This window comes from Antechinus flavipes, chromosome 1 (genome assembly GCF_016432865.1).
Source record: "Antechinus flavipes isolate AdamAnt ecotype Samford, QLD, Australia chromosome 1, AdamAnt_v2, whole genome shotgun sequence".
In the NCBI taxonomy this organism is placed as follows: domain Eukaryota; kingdom Metazoa; phylum Chordata; class Mammalia; order Dasyuromorphia; family Dasyuridae; genus Antechinus; species Antechinus flavipes.
The window spans coordinates 8,586,660-8,602,273 of NC_067398.1; the positions used below are offsets into that span (position 1 = coordinate 8,586,660).

At 50.7% G+C, this 15,614-nt stretch overlaps 1 protein-coding gene across 1 annotated transcript in view; it reads left to right on the forward strand.

The window, feature by feature from the left end:
* The window catches only part of VPS41 (VPS41 subunit of HOPS complex), a 149,720-nt gene extending 135,997 nt beyond the window's left edge, over window positions 1–13,723 (forward strand). The window contains exons 23-29 of the mRNA XM_051978695.1: window positions 2,039–2,093; window positions 2,463–2,603; window positions 3,816–3,952; window positions 10,263–10,362; window positions 10,499–10,543; window positions 11,417–11,496; window positions 12,365–13,723. Of these exons, the coding sequence (XP_051834655.1) occupies window positions 2,039–2,093; window positions 2,463–2,603; window positions 3,816–3,952; window positions 10,263–10,362; window positions 10,499–10,543; window positions 11,417–11,496; window positions 12,365–12,445 (639 nt within the window). The 3' untranslated portion in view covers window positions 12,446–13,723. The remainder of the gene's footprint in view (window positions 1–2,038; window positions 2,094–2,462; window positions 2,604–3,815; window positions 3,953–10,262; window positions 10,363–10,498; window positions 10,544–11,416; window positions 11,497–12,364) is intronic.
* Window positions 13,724–15,614: the final 1,891 nt, after the last annotated feature.

The window sequence follows — 15,614 nt, forward strand, 5'->3', positions numbered from 1 at the left end:
TAGGCCCTTGCCTCTCCCTGCCTGACCACCGCAGGAGCCACTGGGGGCGCTGCCCTCCTGGAGTCTCTCCCCACTCTGGTCCGTCATCCAGCCACTAAAATGATCCCCTAACAGCTTGGACTAATCACGTTCCCCAGGGCGGCTCTGGACAGTCCGGTTTGGCTTTCCGAGCCCTTCATAGCCTCCCCTACACCCCCTGTCCAAGGACTTTGCCTCTGGTGCTCCCCAGAGCAGACCCTCTCTCTCTTGGGCCACTGCCCATGGCTCTTCATCTCTGGACGTCCCTGGCTTCCTTCAGGGTCCCTCCCCCGGCCCCCTTCTGCAGGAAGGATCATTTCCTTATCCTCTCCGCTGCGGCTTTGGACGTGGGTTTGCTTGTTGCCTCCCCGGCTGGCCCGTGGGCCCTTTGAGGGTCACGATTATCTCTGGCCCTTTGGCTCTCCCCAGTTCTCAGCGCTGGGCCTGGCACATCTGCAGAAAGCGCTTAATAATGTTTCCTGACTGACAGGGTTTTAATCTTGGAAACCGCGGGGGCTTTTAAGAAGCCTTCAGCTCCATGTCGGCTCGTTTCCCCGATAATGAAGGGCTGGAGCGGGTATCGAGCCCGGCTTCAGGGTCAGGACCCTCAGCGTCGTTCAGCCGGCAAGTCAAGGAAGGCAAGTCAAGAGGGAACAAGCACAAGAGGAATAACAGAAGTGATGGCGGGCCCCGGAGGGAGCTCTTCTGAGGCTGTCCTGGGCCAGCTTCTGGCCGGCTTGGACTGAGGGTCTGCAAGCCCCAACTGTGCCCACCCCAGGACTGCCCGGTCACAGATTTCCAGGCTGCCAGAGCTAGCAGGAGTCTCTGGGGCCGCAGGGGCTCACGTCGAGCCTGTCTGTTTTAACAGCCGCCGTTCTGGTCCAGGCCCTTGGGTACTCAGGCCTCCACAATATCAGTGCTTCCAAGCAGAGCTCCTTGCCTCCATTCCCTCATCAGCTTCCATCAGACACCACCATCACGCCAGCCTCCCAGTACCGAGGTCACCAGGACCCGCTTGGCCCCGAGGGGGTCCTCCGTGTCTGGCCCTTTCCTCAGATGCTTTGTGATCTTCCAGATGTCCGCCACCACAAAGGAGGGGCTCCCCCTGGGGGAGGGGCTTTTGGGGCATCTTATTCTCAGCCTTCTCCGGTCTTTGACACATGATCCCAGTTGTATTGTCTGTGTTTTTGTTCACCTTTTCTCCCCACGATGACTTCCTGTAACCTGCTCCTGTCAGCCAAGAGACTGCAGTGGGTTGGATTACCTGAGGCTGCTGGAGAGAAAGAAAAGGGGATCTTCAGCTTCCACCGCAGTCGTTGTGTAAATCGTTCCTCCATTTTCTGGGCCGAACCAGAGGCACCGATGACAGCTGGGGTCCTTGGGGGCCCGACAACGGGGACTCTCCCCCCAAAACGGTCTGCGGTGTCCATGGACAAACCTGCCCTTTTTACATGTAAAGAACAAGCCCTGCCCTGAGCCATCATTCAATTCTTTCGAGGGAAATCTGATCGTCCGGGCTTAATCTCTTTATTTTCACCTTGATTCGCCTCCGCCTTCTGGCTGATACTTGAGCAAAATTCTCCTCCCGTCATGTTCCGGCCTTGAGAGAAAGATGCCAAACAGTGACTGGGGGAGGTCTTGTTGCTTGGTGTCCTATGTAAGTTCCTTTTATTTGTCACTTAAATGAGGAAGGACATGGGTCCCCTTCTAGGGGCCTGAGACCAGCACCTGGGCTAGGACCGTCAGTGAACAGTCTTCAAGATTTTAATTGCAAAATTATATTAAATTTAATTTAATTAAATCCTCAAAAAGATTAAGATCTTGCTAAAGCCTGAAACCAGGAAGGCTCCCCCTCTGCTGCCGTCAGCTAGGGCCGGCCCAGGGGGGCCCTCCCGGCCACGTGCCCGGGGCTCGGCCACATGAGTCACGGCTGCCGGTGGAGGCCTCGGGCCCAGGCCCCCGATGCTGGGACACTGCTCCGGCCCCAGAGTCACCTTTCTCTTTTTCTGCTCCAACTCAGGCTCTTGAGATCTGCCAGCAGAGAAACTTTGTGGAAGAGACCGTCTATCTGCTGAGTAAGTAACGCTGGGGGGCGCTCCGAGGGCCCGGCCTCGTGGTCACGCTCCAAACCCCCCCCCCGGAGCTGCCCCTGCCCCAGGGATGCTGCTCCCTGAATGACCCTGCCAAGCCCCTCCCCTCTGGGGGTCACCTTTCCTCCTAAGGAGAGTGTCCCGCGTGTGTGAACCTGGGGGAGCCCAAGCTTTCCCCTCTGTTGGGAGTAGTCTCTGAAAAGAGATTTCCCAGGAGCCCTTGGGGCTTGGTGCAGGTGGGGCGGGGCTGGTGTAGAGGCAGAACGGCCGAGAGGGAGGGGCGGAGGCTGCTGAGCCCCGATGCTGGCGGGAAGTGGGAGCTCTGGAGGGACCCCCTCACCTTCCCGCCCCCAGGCCGCATGGGCAACAGTCGCAGCGCCCTGAAGATGATCATGGAGGAGCTGCACGACGTGGACAAGGCCATCGACTTTGCCAAGGAGCACGACGACGCCGAGCTGTGGGAGGACCTGATCCTGTACTCCATCGACAAGCCGCGTAAGCCGCGTGTGTGTGTCTGTGTGTGTGTGTGAGTGTGTGCGTGCGTGTGTGTGTGTGTGCGTGTGTGTGTGTGTATCTGTCTGTGTGTGTGTGTCTGTGTCTGTGTGTATCTGTGTCTGTGTGTGTCTGTGTGTGTGTGTGTCTGTGTGTGTGTATCTGTCTGTGTGTGTGTGTGTGTCTGTCTGTGTGTGTGTGTGTCTGTGTCTGTGTGTATCTGTGTCTGTGTGTGTCTGTGTGTGTGTGTGTCTGTGTGTGTGTATCTGTCTGTGTGTATCTGTCTGTGTCTGTGTTTGTGTGTGTCTGTGTGTGTCTGTGTGTGTCTATGTGTGTGTGTGTGCGTGTGTGTGTGTCTGTGTCTGTGTGCGTGCATGTGTGTGTGTGTCAGTGTGTCTGTGTGTGTCTGTGTGTGTGTTTGTGTGTGCGTGCGTGTGTGTGTGTGTGTCAGTGTGTCAGTGTGTGTGTGTGTATGTGTGTGTGTGTGTCTGTGTCTGTGTGCGTGCATGTGTGTGTGTGTCAGTGTGTCAGTGTGTGTGTTTGTGTGTGCGTGCGTGTGTGTGTGTGTCAGTGTGTCAGTGTGTGTGTGTGTGTGTGTGTGTGTGGGCTTCCTCTCCTGGCCCCGGAGGTTCTCAGCGAGCCGGATGCTTGGATCCCAGCCGGCCCAGAGAAGTCGTTCAGGTTTTCCAAGCTCTTTCTCTCCATCTCCATTGACCTCAGCCTCCAGCCGTCCCTGCGGCTCAGCTACTTGACCTTCAAAGCCTAGGACTTGGCACCTCCCTCTCGGGCCCAAAGTCTCTGTCCCTCTCCCTCCCATCTCACCCTTCTGGGGTTTCTGGGCTCACTGACCCTCACTCCTGAACCCCCAGGCCCACACACTCCCATGGGCACACAGACGGACACTTAACACACACACACTCACTCACACTCGCATCCACACCCCCAGAGCCCCTCCAGGTGAGCCTGGCCCTTCAGCACTTACCTGTCGGGGTTATTACGAGGACCTAATGCGACGCCCTCTGGAGAGCGCTGGCGCGGTCTCTGGCGTGAAGTAGGGGCCGCAACCGCGCTCCTTCCCTTCCCCTCCTCAGGGCCCCCCGCCCAGAGTAAGCTCCGAGGGGACACGGGCAGGGTCGGGCCCCTCGGTGCCCCTGTGCGGGCCACGTGGATGCACTGGGTGACCCTGTGCTCACTCGGCCTGTGTCTCTCCCACAGCCTTCATCACCGGCCTGTTAAACAACATCGGCACCCATGTTGACCCGATTCTCCTCATTCACCGAATTAAGGAAGGGATGGAGATTCCCAACCTGAGAGACTCGCTGGTGAAAATCCTGCAGGACTACAATCTCCAGGTAAGCGGCCTCTCCGGCAGGGAGAAGGCCGGCCCAGCGTCGCCCCCTGGCGGGCAGCAATGCCCCCGGTGCCAGTCAGGAGGCAGCGCCAGAGCCCCCCGCCCACTCCGGGGCAGTCACCCCTGGTGAGTCACTCTCGGGTCCACAGGCGTCCCGCCCTGGGCCCCCCAATCCCGCCGGCCACGAGAGCTGGCCAACTTCCCAGCCCGGTTCTGATTCCACCTGGTTTGGGGAAAGCCACTCCCTTCTCCAGGACTCAGGGTCCATCTCTCGTGATCAGTTATGTCCCCAACGAGTCTAATCTTGTCAGCTTGAAACCCCCATGACCGCTCCCTCCCTGAAAACGTTGGTCCTTCTCCCTCCATTGGGACCTGCCCCGGCGTCCCAGCACTTCTCCAGATGCCGGGGGAGCTCGTAGGACCCCCCGAGTCCCAAAGTCAGCCATTAAAGTCATAGAAATGACACTCAGGGGGCTTGCAGCACCTGGCAGCCCTCGGATGCTCCTTTGTCCTTGGAGACTCTTCATTCTTCGCCCGTCAGCCCCCGAGAAGTGTTTCCGCCACTCTCGGATTTTTCCGCTTGTTCCAAATTTGTTTACTGTGAACCGAGGCCAGGCCCGGGGGGGAGAAGTTCCTCCCCTGGAGAAGACTTTCTGATATCAGGATGATTTGCCTCCGGTAACCTTGACTCAATGTCAGGAGCGAACTGAAAGCATTCCCATTAATTCCTATTTTGTGATCATTCATCCTCCTCACTCAGTTATCAACATCTAATTACAAATTATCTTTTAAATGGATCTGCTCATCAGGAGTTTGTTAACACTAATTTGTTTTACTCTAATGACTTCCCCCAAACCCGCCAAACCTTTTTACTATTTTAGATTGGTCTTCCTTCTCTCCAAGGAAAACTGTCCCCGATATAACAAGGATTTCTTCCCAGAAGCAGAAGAACCTTAAGAAAAGTAGGGAGACAGAAGGTCCATGCCAGTGAGAGTCACGAGGCTCCTTGAGATGGGGTGCAGAGGTGGTACTTCCTCGTACCCCAAGGTTGGAACGGGAAAAGGAAGACAAGCTAGTGAACCTAATAGGAAGGAAGCTAAACGGAAGCATCTCCCGGGGAATCTCGTCCCTGCTAAGGGAAGTGGGTGTGAGCAGCTGCCTAGAAAGAGCACATCAAGAAGGATGGAGAGAAGATGAGGCTCGTGTCTGGTTTTCAGGGCCCTCTGCCCTCGGGCCCGTGTGCACAGTGCTCTCCCTCTGGTTTTGCTTCATGTTTCTGCTCTGCCTGGAAGGGGGTTCTTCTCCATCTGTCATCTTCCCAGCAAGCTTAAGACTCCCAGCATAGGGGCTGTGTCCATCACAAGTGGACGCTGAGCACAAGGAGCACCCATGAGTCCCAACAGACTCGGCTCTGGTCTTGAACCGTGACTCTACCGGGTTCCCACAAATCATGCTTTCTTAATAGAGCTCCTAAGCCCAAAGTCACAGTCTCTGTGGTGCTTAAATTGTTCATGGATTAATCTTTTCGTGGAATTACTCCTGCATTAAAATAATTATGTGTTGATAGTTTTGTTGAAGAGGAGGGAAGAGAAATTCCATTCTGCCTGCCTCCGTTTCCCTAACAGTAAAATGGAGATAAAATCAGTACCTACGATCCCAGGCTTGAAGTGAAGATCAACTATAATAGTACTTCTAAGGGTTTAGCACAGTGTCTGGCACATAGTAAGTGCTGTGTATTTAAATCCTCGTTCTCAACAGCTCTTTCCCCTTCTCGTCCTTGGAAGAAATTCAGAAAAGAAATTGAGTGGCACATCTATTTTTAAAAAATGAATATACTTTAGTTTCATGGGCTATTTCCCATTAATATTTTTAAAGAAATTGGATGTTCATTTTTTAGAGTTTTGAAGTCCATATTCTAACTTATACAGGTGAAGTCAAGCAGAAGACTTCTATATTAGTTGTGTTGTAAAACACACACACACACACACACACACACACACACACACACACACACACGAAAAATAAAGGGAGTAAAAAGTGTGCTTCAGAATGCACTCAAAGGTTGCCCAGATCTCTGGAGAGGGCAGCATTTTTCATCATGGGTCCTTGGGAATCGTCTCGGATCGCTGCCTTGGTCGGAGTGGCCGAGTCACCATTACAATGGTGTTGTGCAGGGCTCTCCTGGCTCATCAGTTCATACAAGTCTCTCCAAGTTTTTCGGAATCTGTCCTTCTTGTTATTTCTTAACAGCACAAAAGTGTAATCACACATGGAGGGAGCCGAGTTATCTGCTCGGGAAAGGGCAAGTGCCTGGGCAGACAGACGTGCCCGTGTCAGAGCAGGCGGAGTTTGGAGGGACCGTTAGTCCACCTTGGATCTTGTTACAAAGGATGGGAGACACATTCAGAGGGTGTCAAAGAGAAGCCACCTGAATGGTCTGTTTGTGCAGGGGATGGATCCCAGGAGGCAGGACTAGGAACAGCGAGCAGACTTTCAGGGGTAGATTTGGGCAGTGTCAGGAGGAACTTCCCAGGACTGCCACTGAGTGCAGCGGAGTGGGGAGTGGTACCGTTCGGCCGGTGCAGCGGGAGTATTAGCTTGGCAGCTCTGTGGGGATGAACTAGAGAGGGCAGATTAGGAGTAGAAGGACCAATTGGGAGACCACTGCGGTGATGCAGAATCGTGACTGTAAAAAGGAGGGCATATGGGCTGCTGCGGTGGCAGAAAAAGTTTTGGCAGTAGATTGGATGAGAGGGTGTCTGGGAGGTGACCACAAAGGCCATTTGGGAGTCAGAGGGGTTTTAGTTATATTCACTGGGGAGGGGGATAGTGAGTATTATGTATATCTGTCCATACATTTGTGGCACAGAAGAAAGTGCCCTGGCCTTGGGACCAGGGGCTCTGTGCAGATCAGTTCCATTTTTATACCTGTGTAAAACATTATTAATGCTTGTGTGCTTTGTGAAATCTAAGCGTGATGAAATGTGAGTGAAGATTGCCTCTGGATGAGTGCTTCAGGAAGGGGAGACCCTTAGGTGGAATAAATGGACACATAAGGCAGAGGCTCCTCCCAGGGTCCTTGTATGAATCAAATGAGGCAGTTTGGACTCTCTGGACCATCAGTCACATGGCCTTCCTGGACTTCCATTTCCTCATTTTGCAAATGAGGTCGCCTCCAGCTCTCGAGCTGAGACCTGTATCGATGAGCCTGTGAAGGCCTGGAAATGGCTCCTGCTGGGATCTCTTGACAGCAGAGAATGCATTTGCCAGGCCTCCTCTAGCATCAAGTCCTCCTCCGTCTCACGGATGCGCTCGCTGCCGTTCGGACAAAGAGATGTGATAATAGCTCGTAGGGCATGATGTGCTAGTAACTCGTACCCTGATCTAATCATCACCTGGAAGATTTCCTACTTTATCAATGATAATGTCACACAAGATAGGATGAAGCTGCTCATTAAAAGTAAGGTAAATTCTACCTCTTGTTCCCACTCATCACAAGCTCTTTGTCCAAGTGATCGTACTTCAGAGGTGTGGAGAAGCAGTTAACCCAAGATTTGGTGGTTTTTAAATGACTATGGCAACAGAGAACCCAGCCACTGGATTTCTAGACAACCACAGTTTTGAGTTAGGCTAGGAGGTTAGGGAAAGAAAGAGTTGACCCAGATTTCTGAGAACACATTAAATGTTTTAGATGCACTGGAAAACAGGCAGTCAAAAGAAAGGATGAAAATCAGTAAAGAAATATGTAGGATAACCCCACAGTGCTCCCTCCTTTTGTCAGTTATGAAAACTGCTTAATCTCTGCCTTTACTGTCCAGGAAAATACTGGCTGCAGTAATTGAAGTCAACCACATCCTGTTGAATTTGAGGTTCTTTAGATCTGTTGTTATCATGACGTACATACCATGATACTGAAACTCTTGCCTGAATAATGGGATGTTGGCTTGTAATATTGCATATTCTCTTTCTTGAAATTGTCCTTCTTTTGATTTTCTTCAGATTGTTATTTGTCCACATGCACTAAATGGATGTTTTCTACCGTTGGTTACCAGATCATCTCATAAACCTGCCTGATACTGTCAGAATCAAGGGTGAAATTTGTCTATGTTTTCATTATTTGGTTTCTGAGGTTTGGATTATATTAAGAAAGGCGTGAAAAAAGCTACATTTGTGATATTCATGGCTTTTCATTCCCATGGATGCTTGTTTCTGAATACACTTCCTTTTCCCAGTCACAAAATTCTGATGGCGACACTTTTTTCAGAGGGCTGTGCTCCATGTATCTCTTTAGAAAGGGGAGATCCTTCTGGACAGATGAGTCTGAATCTTTTCAAGCATTTTTCCCCCATTTGAGCTTCCAAATTGGGAAATCTTGAGTTTTCTGTTAATCCGAGTTCAGCTATGTACTTGATTCTGATTTTGCCTTTAAAATCCATTCAGATTTTCCCCTTGGGCACTTTTTTTCTTGTGAACCAGTCATCAGTTCATGGAATTCATCTCACTCTCAGATAAGTTGAATCTTACAAGCTCCTTCTTCAAGAACCCCCATACGTTCATGTATCGTATTCTTGATCACCCACTCAGGATCGGGCACCGGTTCTTTGTGAAGTTTTATGTCAGGGAGACAGATGTGCTTTTGTGCTCTTGACTTGAGAATCCCAGAATTTCAGCTTCTGAAACTTCAGAGATCATCTAGTCTCACCTGTATCTGGCTTCCCTAAGGTAGGAAATTCAGCGCTCCTTTGGATCCCTCCAGGGATGGGAATCTCTCTATCTTCCAAGTCATTCCATTCCATTGTTGGACAGATCAGTCAGTAGGCTTTTCATTAAGCCACCATCTTTGTGTCATCTTAGTCAGAGTATCCTACCATGGAGTGAGAGCATGGGATGGAGCAGTGTTCTACCATGGAGTGAGAGCATGGGAACAAGTCAAGCATCCTGCCTTGGAGTGAGAGCATAGGATGGAGCAGAATGACTACCGTGGAGTGAGAGCATAGGATTGAGCAGAATGACTACCGTGGAGTGAGAGCATGGGATGGAGCAGTGTCCTACCATGGAGTGAGAGCATGGGACCAAGTCAAGCATCCTGCCTTGGAGTGAGAGCATAGGATTGAGCAGAATGACTACCGTGGAGTGAGAGCATGGGATGGAGCCGGGTGCCCTACCGTGGAGTGAGAGCATGGGATGGAGCTGTGTCCTATCATGGAGTGAGAGCATGGGACTGAGTAGAGTGTCCTGCCATGGAGTGAGCATATAAAATGGAAAAGACTGTCTTGCCATAGAGTGACAGCATGAGACCATGCAAATCACCTTCCCTGGAGTAAGCATGGGACCAAGTACTTCAGGGGAATGTGGATTCACCAGAAGACTAAGCTGGGCCCTGCTCTCAAGGAGCTCACTCTCTAGCAGGGAAACACACAGAAGCTTTTAGTCAGAAGCCAGATGGAAAGTTCCAGAAATTCTTAGGTCCATTCACCAAGCAGGTTGTCTTTTGTGGCCTCCTCTGTAGCAGGGCCTTTTTGGGATTAATGTTACACAATATTGGCCCCAGAGTCAAGAAGACCTGAGTTCAAATTCACAAAATCACTTGTCCAAAGTCTTCTTCTGTCTGCCTCAGTATTTTCAACTGTAAAATTCAACTCAAATGAGATAATGATTGTACGGTTCTTATATAGTACTCGGCACATAGTAGGTGCTACAGAAATGTTACCTATTAATCATTCTTCTGTCGATAAAGCCTAAGCCGTTTCTGACCCAGAGCCAGTTTGCAGTGCCAGTAGTTTTGATTTCAAGCATTTTCTTTCTTCGGCTCCTATGACTGTGGCTGCTGAGGAGGGGGCAGGGTCTGTATCGTGTTTAGAAGGAGCAGTCAGGTCCTCTGCTTGGCAGCTCTGGACTGGAAACAAGGCGGGGGCTCTGAAAGGCACGCCTAATAAAAAGGCTCTCAGCCACAGAGTTCTGGGCTGGCTTTCTCCGAATCTGAAGCAGGGTCTGTGGGGCAGTGGCACACAAAGCCTCCCTCCTCCCTTTCAGGGCACTTGCTCTCGTGCTGGCGTTTGGTAGGCAGTCTAAATGTGCTGGAAGGACAGTGTTCTCCTTTCTTAAATATTGGGGGTCCGTGTGCATGACCCTAGAGTCCCTATCTGCATCCAGATCGATCTGATCTGATCAGTACTAAGGAGCGAAGTGAGACACTACACTGAAAACAGTCAGCATGGCCCCGGGATGCAGAGGTCCTTGGCAGTCTGCCCACAGCTGCTTTCTGCCTCCTGGCTTTTTTACAAATCAGTGTTTGTCACGGTGTCCCTTAGATTCTCCTTCGTGAAGGCTGCAAGAAGATCCTGGTGGCAGACTCTTTGTCCCTCCTAAAGAAAATGCACCGCTCCCAGATGAAAGGCATCCTGGTTGATGGTGAGTGACCCAACTCCTGGCGTGGGATGGAGCAGAGTGTCCTGCCGTAGAATGGGAGCATGGGATGGAGCAGAGCACCCGGCCTCTGGGCAAGGCAGCCAGAAAAAGGCTGCTAACTCTCTGTGTTTCCTTGCAGAAGAAAACATCTGCGAGTCGTGTCTCTCCCCTGTGCTTCCTGCAGGTAAGATGCTCAAGGAGTGCAGAAGAGGCCTTCCTTTGGGAAGAGGCTGGGCTTGGGCTAAGTCGTGCATGTCCCTAGAGACAACAAGGTGGGCCTGGGCTTGCTGTTGAGATGACCTGCACCCAGAGCCCACCTCTAGACACATCCCCTCTTGACGCCTCAGTCTATGAAATGAAGTTAACAATAAAGACGTCAACCTCCCTGGATTGTTGGAAGGATGAAATGAGCAGCTACGGCAGCACTTTGCGAGCCTTACTCTTGGGAGGGGAAAGAATCACGTTTGGTTTTTTTAGTAATCTTGTGGATTTTATTTTGTGTATTTAAAAACATTTTTTTTCCTGAGGACAGGCCCATAGGCTTCATAGAATTGCCAGAGGGCCCCACAAATCCCTAAGCTGAGGGCTGGAATGACCCCAAAGGACTTAATATGAAGCAGGGAGGGGAGCTGCTAAGGGGCCCATGGAGGGCCGATGTCTGGAAAACTGCTGTCCCAGTATGGCCGGAGTAGCTTCCAGAGGTCGTGGGCTCTCCCCTTACATTGTCAGCCTCCAGACAGAGATTAGATCACTGATTTAAAGGGGCTTTCTGGCCCAGCCTCATTGGAATAGTTGGGGCCTACAGAGGCCCAGGGACATTCTCCACATTGTGCATCCTTCCAGGAACGTCCTCCAGGGTGTCTCTCTGCCTTCCAGGGGCACTTCCATCCTTCCAGGGGTATCTCCTGCCCTTTTTAATGTCTGCTTAAGGCCGGCTTTGAAGGAATGATCAGGTGGGACCCTGCACTGCCCCTCGGTGGCTGGAGGCAGGATGAGTATCCCACAAGTGGCTCTTCAGCCAAGGTGGGAAAACTGAGTTTTGTTTTTCCCCCAACAGATGCAGCAAAGCCCTTCAGTGCTGTCATCTTCCACTGTCGGCACATGTTCCACAAAGAGTGTCTGCCCGTCCCCAGCATGGTGAGCTGTCACTGGGCATCGGTGTGGGAGGGTCGTTGTCATGGGCACTTGGGGCCTCTGAGGGGATGGTTAGGAGGGAGCACCCACAGAGCAGGTCCAGAGACCCCTTCTGTTCTTCCTCAGTATATACGTGTGCAAGAGAGAAGGGGCAGGGACAGAAGGGCCAGGCCTGGAAACAGAGCTCCCCTTTGATATTCAGTAACCCCTTAGCCCTTAAATTTCTCGGGGATTCAGTTTCCCCATTTGAAAAATGAGAGATTTGAGCTAACTGGTCTCCAAGGTCCCTTCCTTCGCCAAGTCAGCAGTCTGTCCGTCATGTGGTACTGAGGGATCTGTCAAGTCCGCAACTTGGCTGATCAGAGAAAGCTCTTGTTCTGAGCCTAAATTCAGGTGGGAGCTCCCTCCGTTGACAAAAAGGAGCCGTTCTATAATATGTCACTTGGAAGAACGGACAACGAGGGCTGCTGAGGGGACTAGAGGGCAAAGGGCAAGTCGGAAGTGGGCCCAGGTATTCCCACCTCCAGAATTTGCCCAGAATCCCAGCCAGGCCTCTTCTCCTGTCCGTGCAGACTGGTCACATACACAAACACACGTGCGTGTGTAACTACAGTTACATGTTGGGTAATAAACACGTGTGTACACACATGCATATACATGTACACATCGGTTTCTCCTATCTTGTTGGTGAGTCATTTTTCTCTTGGGTAAAATGCTTGTCAAAAACATGCCGGTTGTTGCAAGAGCAATTTCGAAGATAAGCAGATGTCATCAAGAAAACAGGAAACATTATTCCATGCTCCATGGGAGGGGGAATAAATTATTTCTCGTGTTACATGGATCTGTTTGGTTTTTTTTCCTGTTTTTTCAGAATTCTGCTGGACAATTCTGCAACATCTGCAGCGCTAAGAACCGGGGCCCAGGAAGCACAATCTTGGAGATGAAAAAGTAGCTGGCTTTTCCCCACAAGCCCCCAGGGCCTCCCTATCCCTTTTCACCTTCTCTTTTTACAATAACAAAAGCTTTTGGTAGAGAGATTTCTATCTATTTATGTTGTCTTCTGTCCCCTCCCTGCCTCCCCAAAAACAAAAACAATTCCAAATCCCAACATCTGGGCTCAAGCTTTTTCCTTTTACTATAGAAAAGACAGAGTTTGTCTCTTATAGATTTGGTTTCACCGCATGTAACTCATCATCGATGCCTTTGGTACAACCTTTATTCACTAATGAAAACAAAAGCCAAAGAGGAAGACTGAATTCTTAACCATCTGATAAAACTCCCGAACAGTAAGTGGCCAACCCTGACCTCTGAGGACACAGAGAGAGGCCTCAAAATGAGTCCTTCTGACCACACTGATGTTTGATGGAGCAAGAGCTGGCTGAAAGTTAGGTAGCCCCCCCCACAGGCCCACTCCTCTCCCTCACACACTCACACACATACACAGTTACACACACATTTCCACACTTGTCTCACTAACACTTTAGGCTTCCTGGATCTCAGGGGAGGATTTCCAAGAGCAGATATGGCTGAAAAATACGTCCTGTCCCCCCGCCTCACCCCCTCCCGACCAGGCTGCCGATGAACGCTTCCAGGTTTAAGCAGGGCCGAGGCTGACAGCCCTGCCGGCCACTATCGGTCCATCTTCCTGGCTTTTCCCAGTTGGGAAGCCCTGGAGGACGGATGGTGGCAGTGGCCTCTGTATACAGGTGACAAATACCAGACACAACCTCGTTTCTCCAGCATTTGACGGTGCATAAATTCCACAATGGCCCCGGGAAGGTGGCTGTTCAGGTGCCACCTTCCCCCAAGGTCACACAGCTTGACTTAGCGCCTCGGCACCTTCTTAGGAGGTGGGGAGTGTAAGGTGTGTCCCCATTCTACAAGAGAGAACACGGTATCCTTGGGACATAGTCGGGACCTAACCCCTCGTCCTCTGAGCCACACGCCTCTTTTAGAGAGATCGGGGGCTTCCCAGGACCGGGCCTAGCAGATCTGGAGACTGAGGTTCTGCCCTGATCCATGTTGCCCTATTGGCTTTTTGGTGGATTTGCTTGTTTCCAATGTGCCTCGCTGTCTTGAGAGAAAAAAGATACCAGCTGAGCACCAGCTCCAAGGCCTGCAAAGACTCTGCCCTTGAGACAAACCCTCAGAGCATAGTAGGTGTTTAATAAATGCTTGTTTCCTTTCCTTCTTGTAGAAAAGGAGAATTAAAATCTACTCTGTCACACAACATGACTGCCCTCTTCTATCTGTGGTGAAGCTGAGCGGAAAAGCCATTGCTCTTCCCCATCCTGGTTTCTGGGCTCCTCCGGCCATATTCCTGATGTTTTAGAACTCAGCACGATGAACCTACCGACAAGACACCCCTTAAATAATTCAGAGAAGGAGGGTTCTCTAGCAGACGGCAGTCGTAGTCAGAATCGTGGAGCCAGAAACTAGGCGGGGGCTTAGAGATCAGCTCATTCAGTTTTCTTTCTGGTTGAGGAAACTGAGGTCCCGTCCAAGGACTCAGCAGCAGAGTTGGAACGAGCCTGAGGTTCCCCTGGCCCGGTGCATTTAATGCCTTGCATGGAATTGGCCATTTCCCCCAGCCCTTCCTCCAGTGCAAGCTCAACACCTAAGGGTTCTTCCTTCAGCGTCGTCACTTAGCAATATCCTTGGTGCTCAGATCCCTTCTCCCTTAGAGAAGCAGTCACAGAAGTAGACGAGATGCATCAGTGCAGCAAAGTTTTCAAAAGTGAGTTTTGGGGGCAGGAAAAATGACCCAGGAAGGCAGGAAGGGAATGACCCAGGGAACCATCGCTTTGGCAAAGATCGGCCTGGCCAGCTCTGAAGGACTGCGGAATTAATCGTCCTATTTTAGAGGATGTACAAAATGTAAATAAAAACAAACACTTCACCAGTTTTTAAGGCTGTTCCATCAGCTTTTAATTAAAGCTCATGTGTCCTGTCACACCTATCCTTTATCGACTTGGGTTATTCAAATTTCACAGGTTATTACCCGCTTTAACAAGATTCGCACAGAACTTTCCCTTCTCATCTCTCACCCCCATTTTTGACTGACTTCACACCTAAAAAAGGAGAGGGAGTGTTAGAGATCCCTCTGGCTGGAACAGGGGCTTTGAAAAACTCAGGGGCTTTGAGGTGGGATTTCCTCAAGACGGATGTTCGTTTTGTATCGGGATCCGTGCAGGAGGGCATTAGCTCCCTTCTCTTCGAGTCTCTTGGCTCTCCAGAGGATCCCCGGGTTCACAGCTCCCGATGTAGCTCTCTCCTTGACCCCCACTCCTCCCCATCCAGTCATTGGCCAGCCTTCACGTATAGAAAATAGGTACAGAAATCAATATTCACTGATAATTAATTTCACAACACCTACAGTCAGTTACAAGAACCCATATGAAATCCCCACCCAATCTAAGCCATGGAAATGTTGATTGATAGACAATGGCTTCAAGTCACTGTATGGAGGCGGACCAGCTTCTCCAGAGCAGAAAACCGCTAGAGATGATTGATGAGGCGTTCAATGGCCTTGAAAAGGCTGTGAGGAATTAGAGATGCCAAAAGACTGGAGGAGAGCCGGTACCCTAGAAGGGAAGCAGATGAAGTTTGAGAACTATACACCCGGGAGGTTGACTTTAATTCCTACCCAAGCTCTGGAACATGTTTATATCATGCTTCTGACACGGACTGCCTGTGAGTCGGCTTCCTTGGAGGTTCCAGTTGGTTCTCCAAGAATAAAAGTTGCAGAGAAAGTGCTAGAAGCGTCTCACTGGGCACTTCCTACACTGATGAATGGATGGGGCCATTCTCTGTTCCTATGATTAAAATGGTGGTCACTGAAGTACCCTAAGTGTGGTTTCCTTGATGTGCGACTGCTCTGATGCAGACACTCCTCTGCATTTTCTACAAAGCTTTTCCAACTGATTGAGTTGTCAGGGTCCAAACGTAGGGTTCCTCTGTCACTGATGGCACAAATGGATCATTACAGAAATGTTGACAAACATTTTCCGACTATTTGTGGTCCTCTTGCCAGTTTCATCCGGGCTTGGGATGATCTGGCTAACTTGGATCTCGTGCCAAGTGTTTTTCCCAGACTTGTTTCCTACTTTCCACTATTTGGA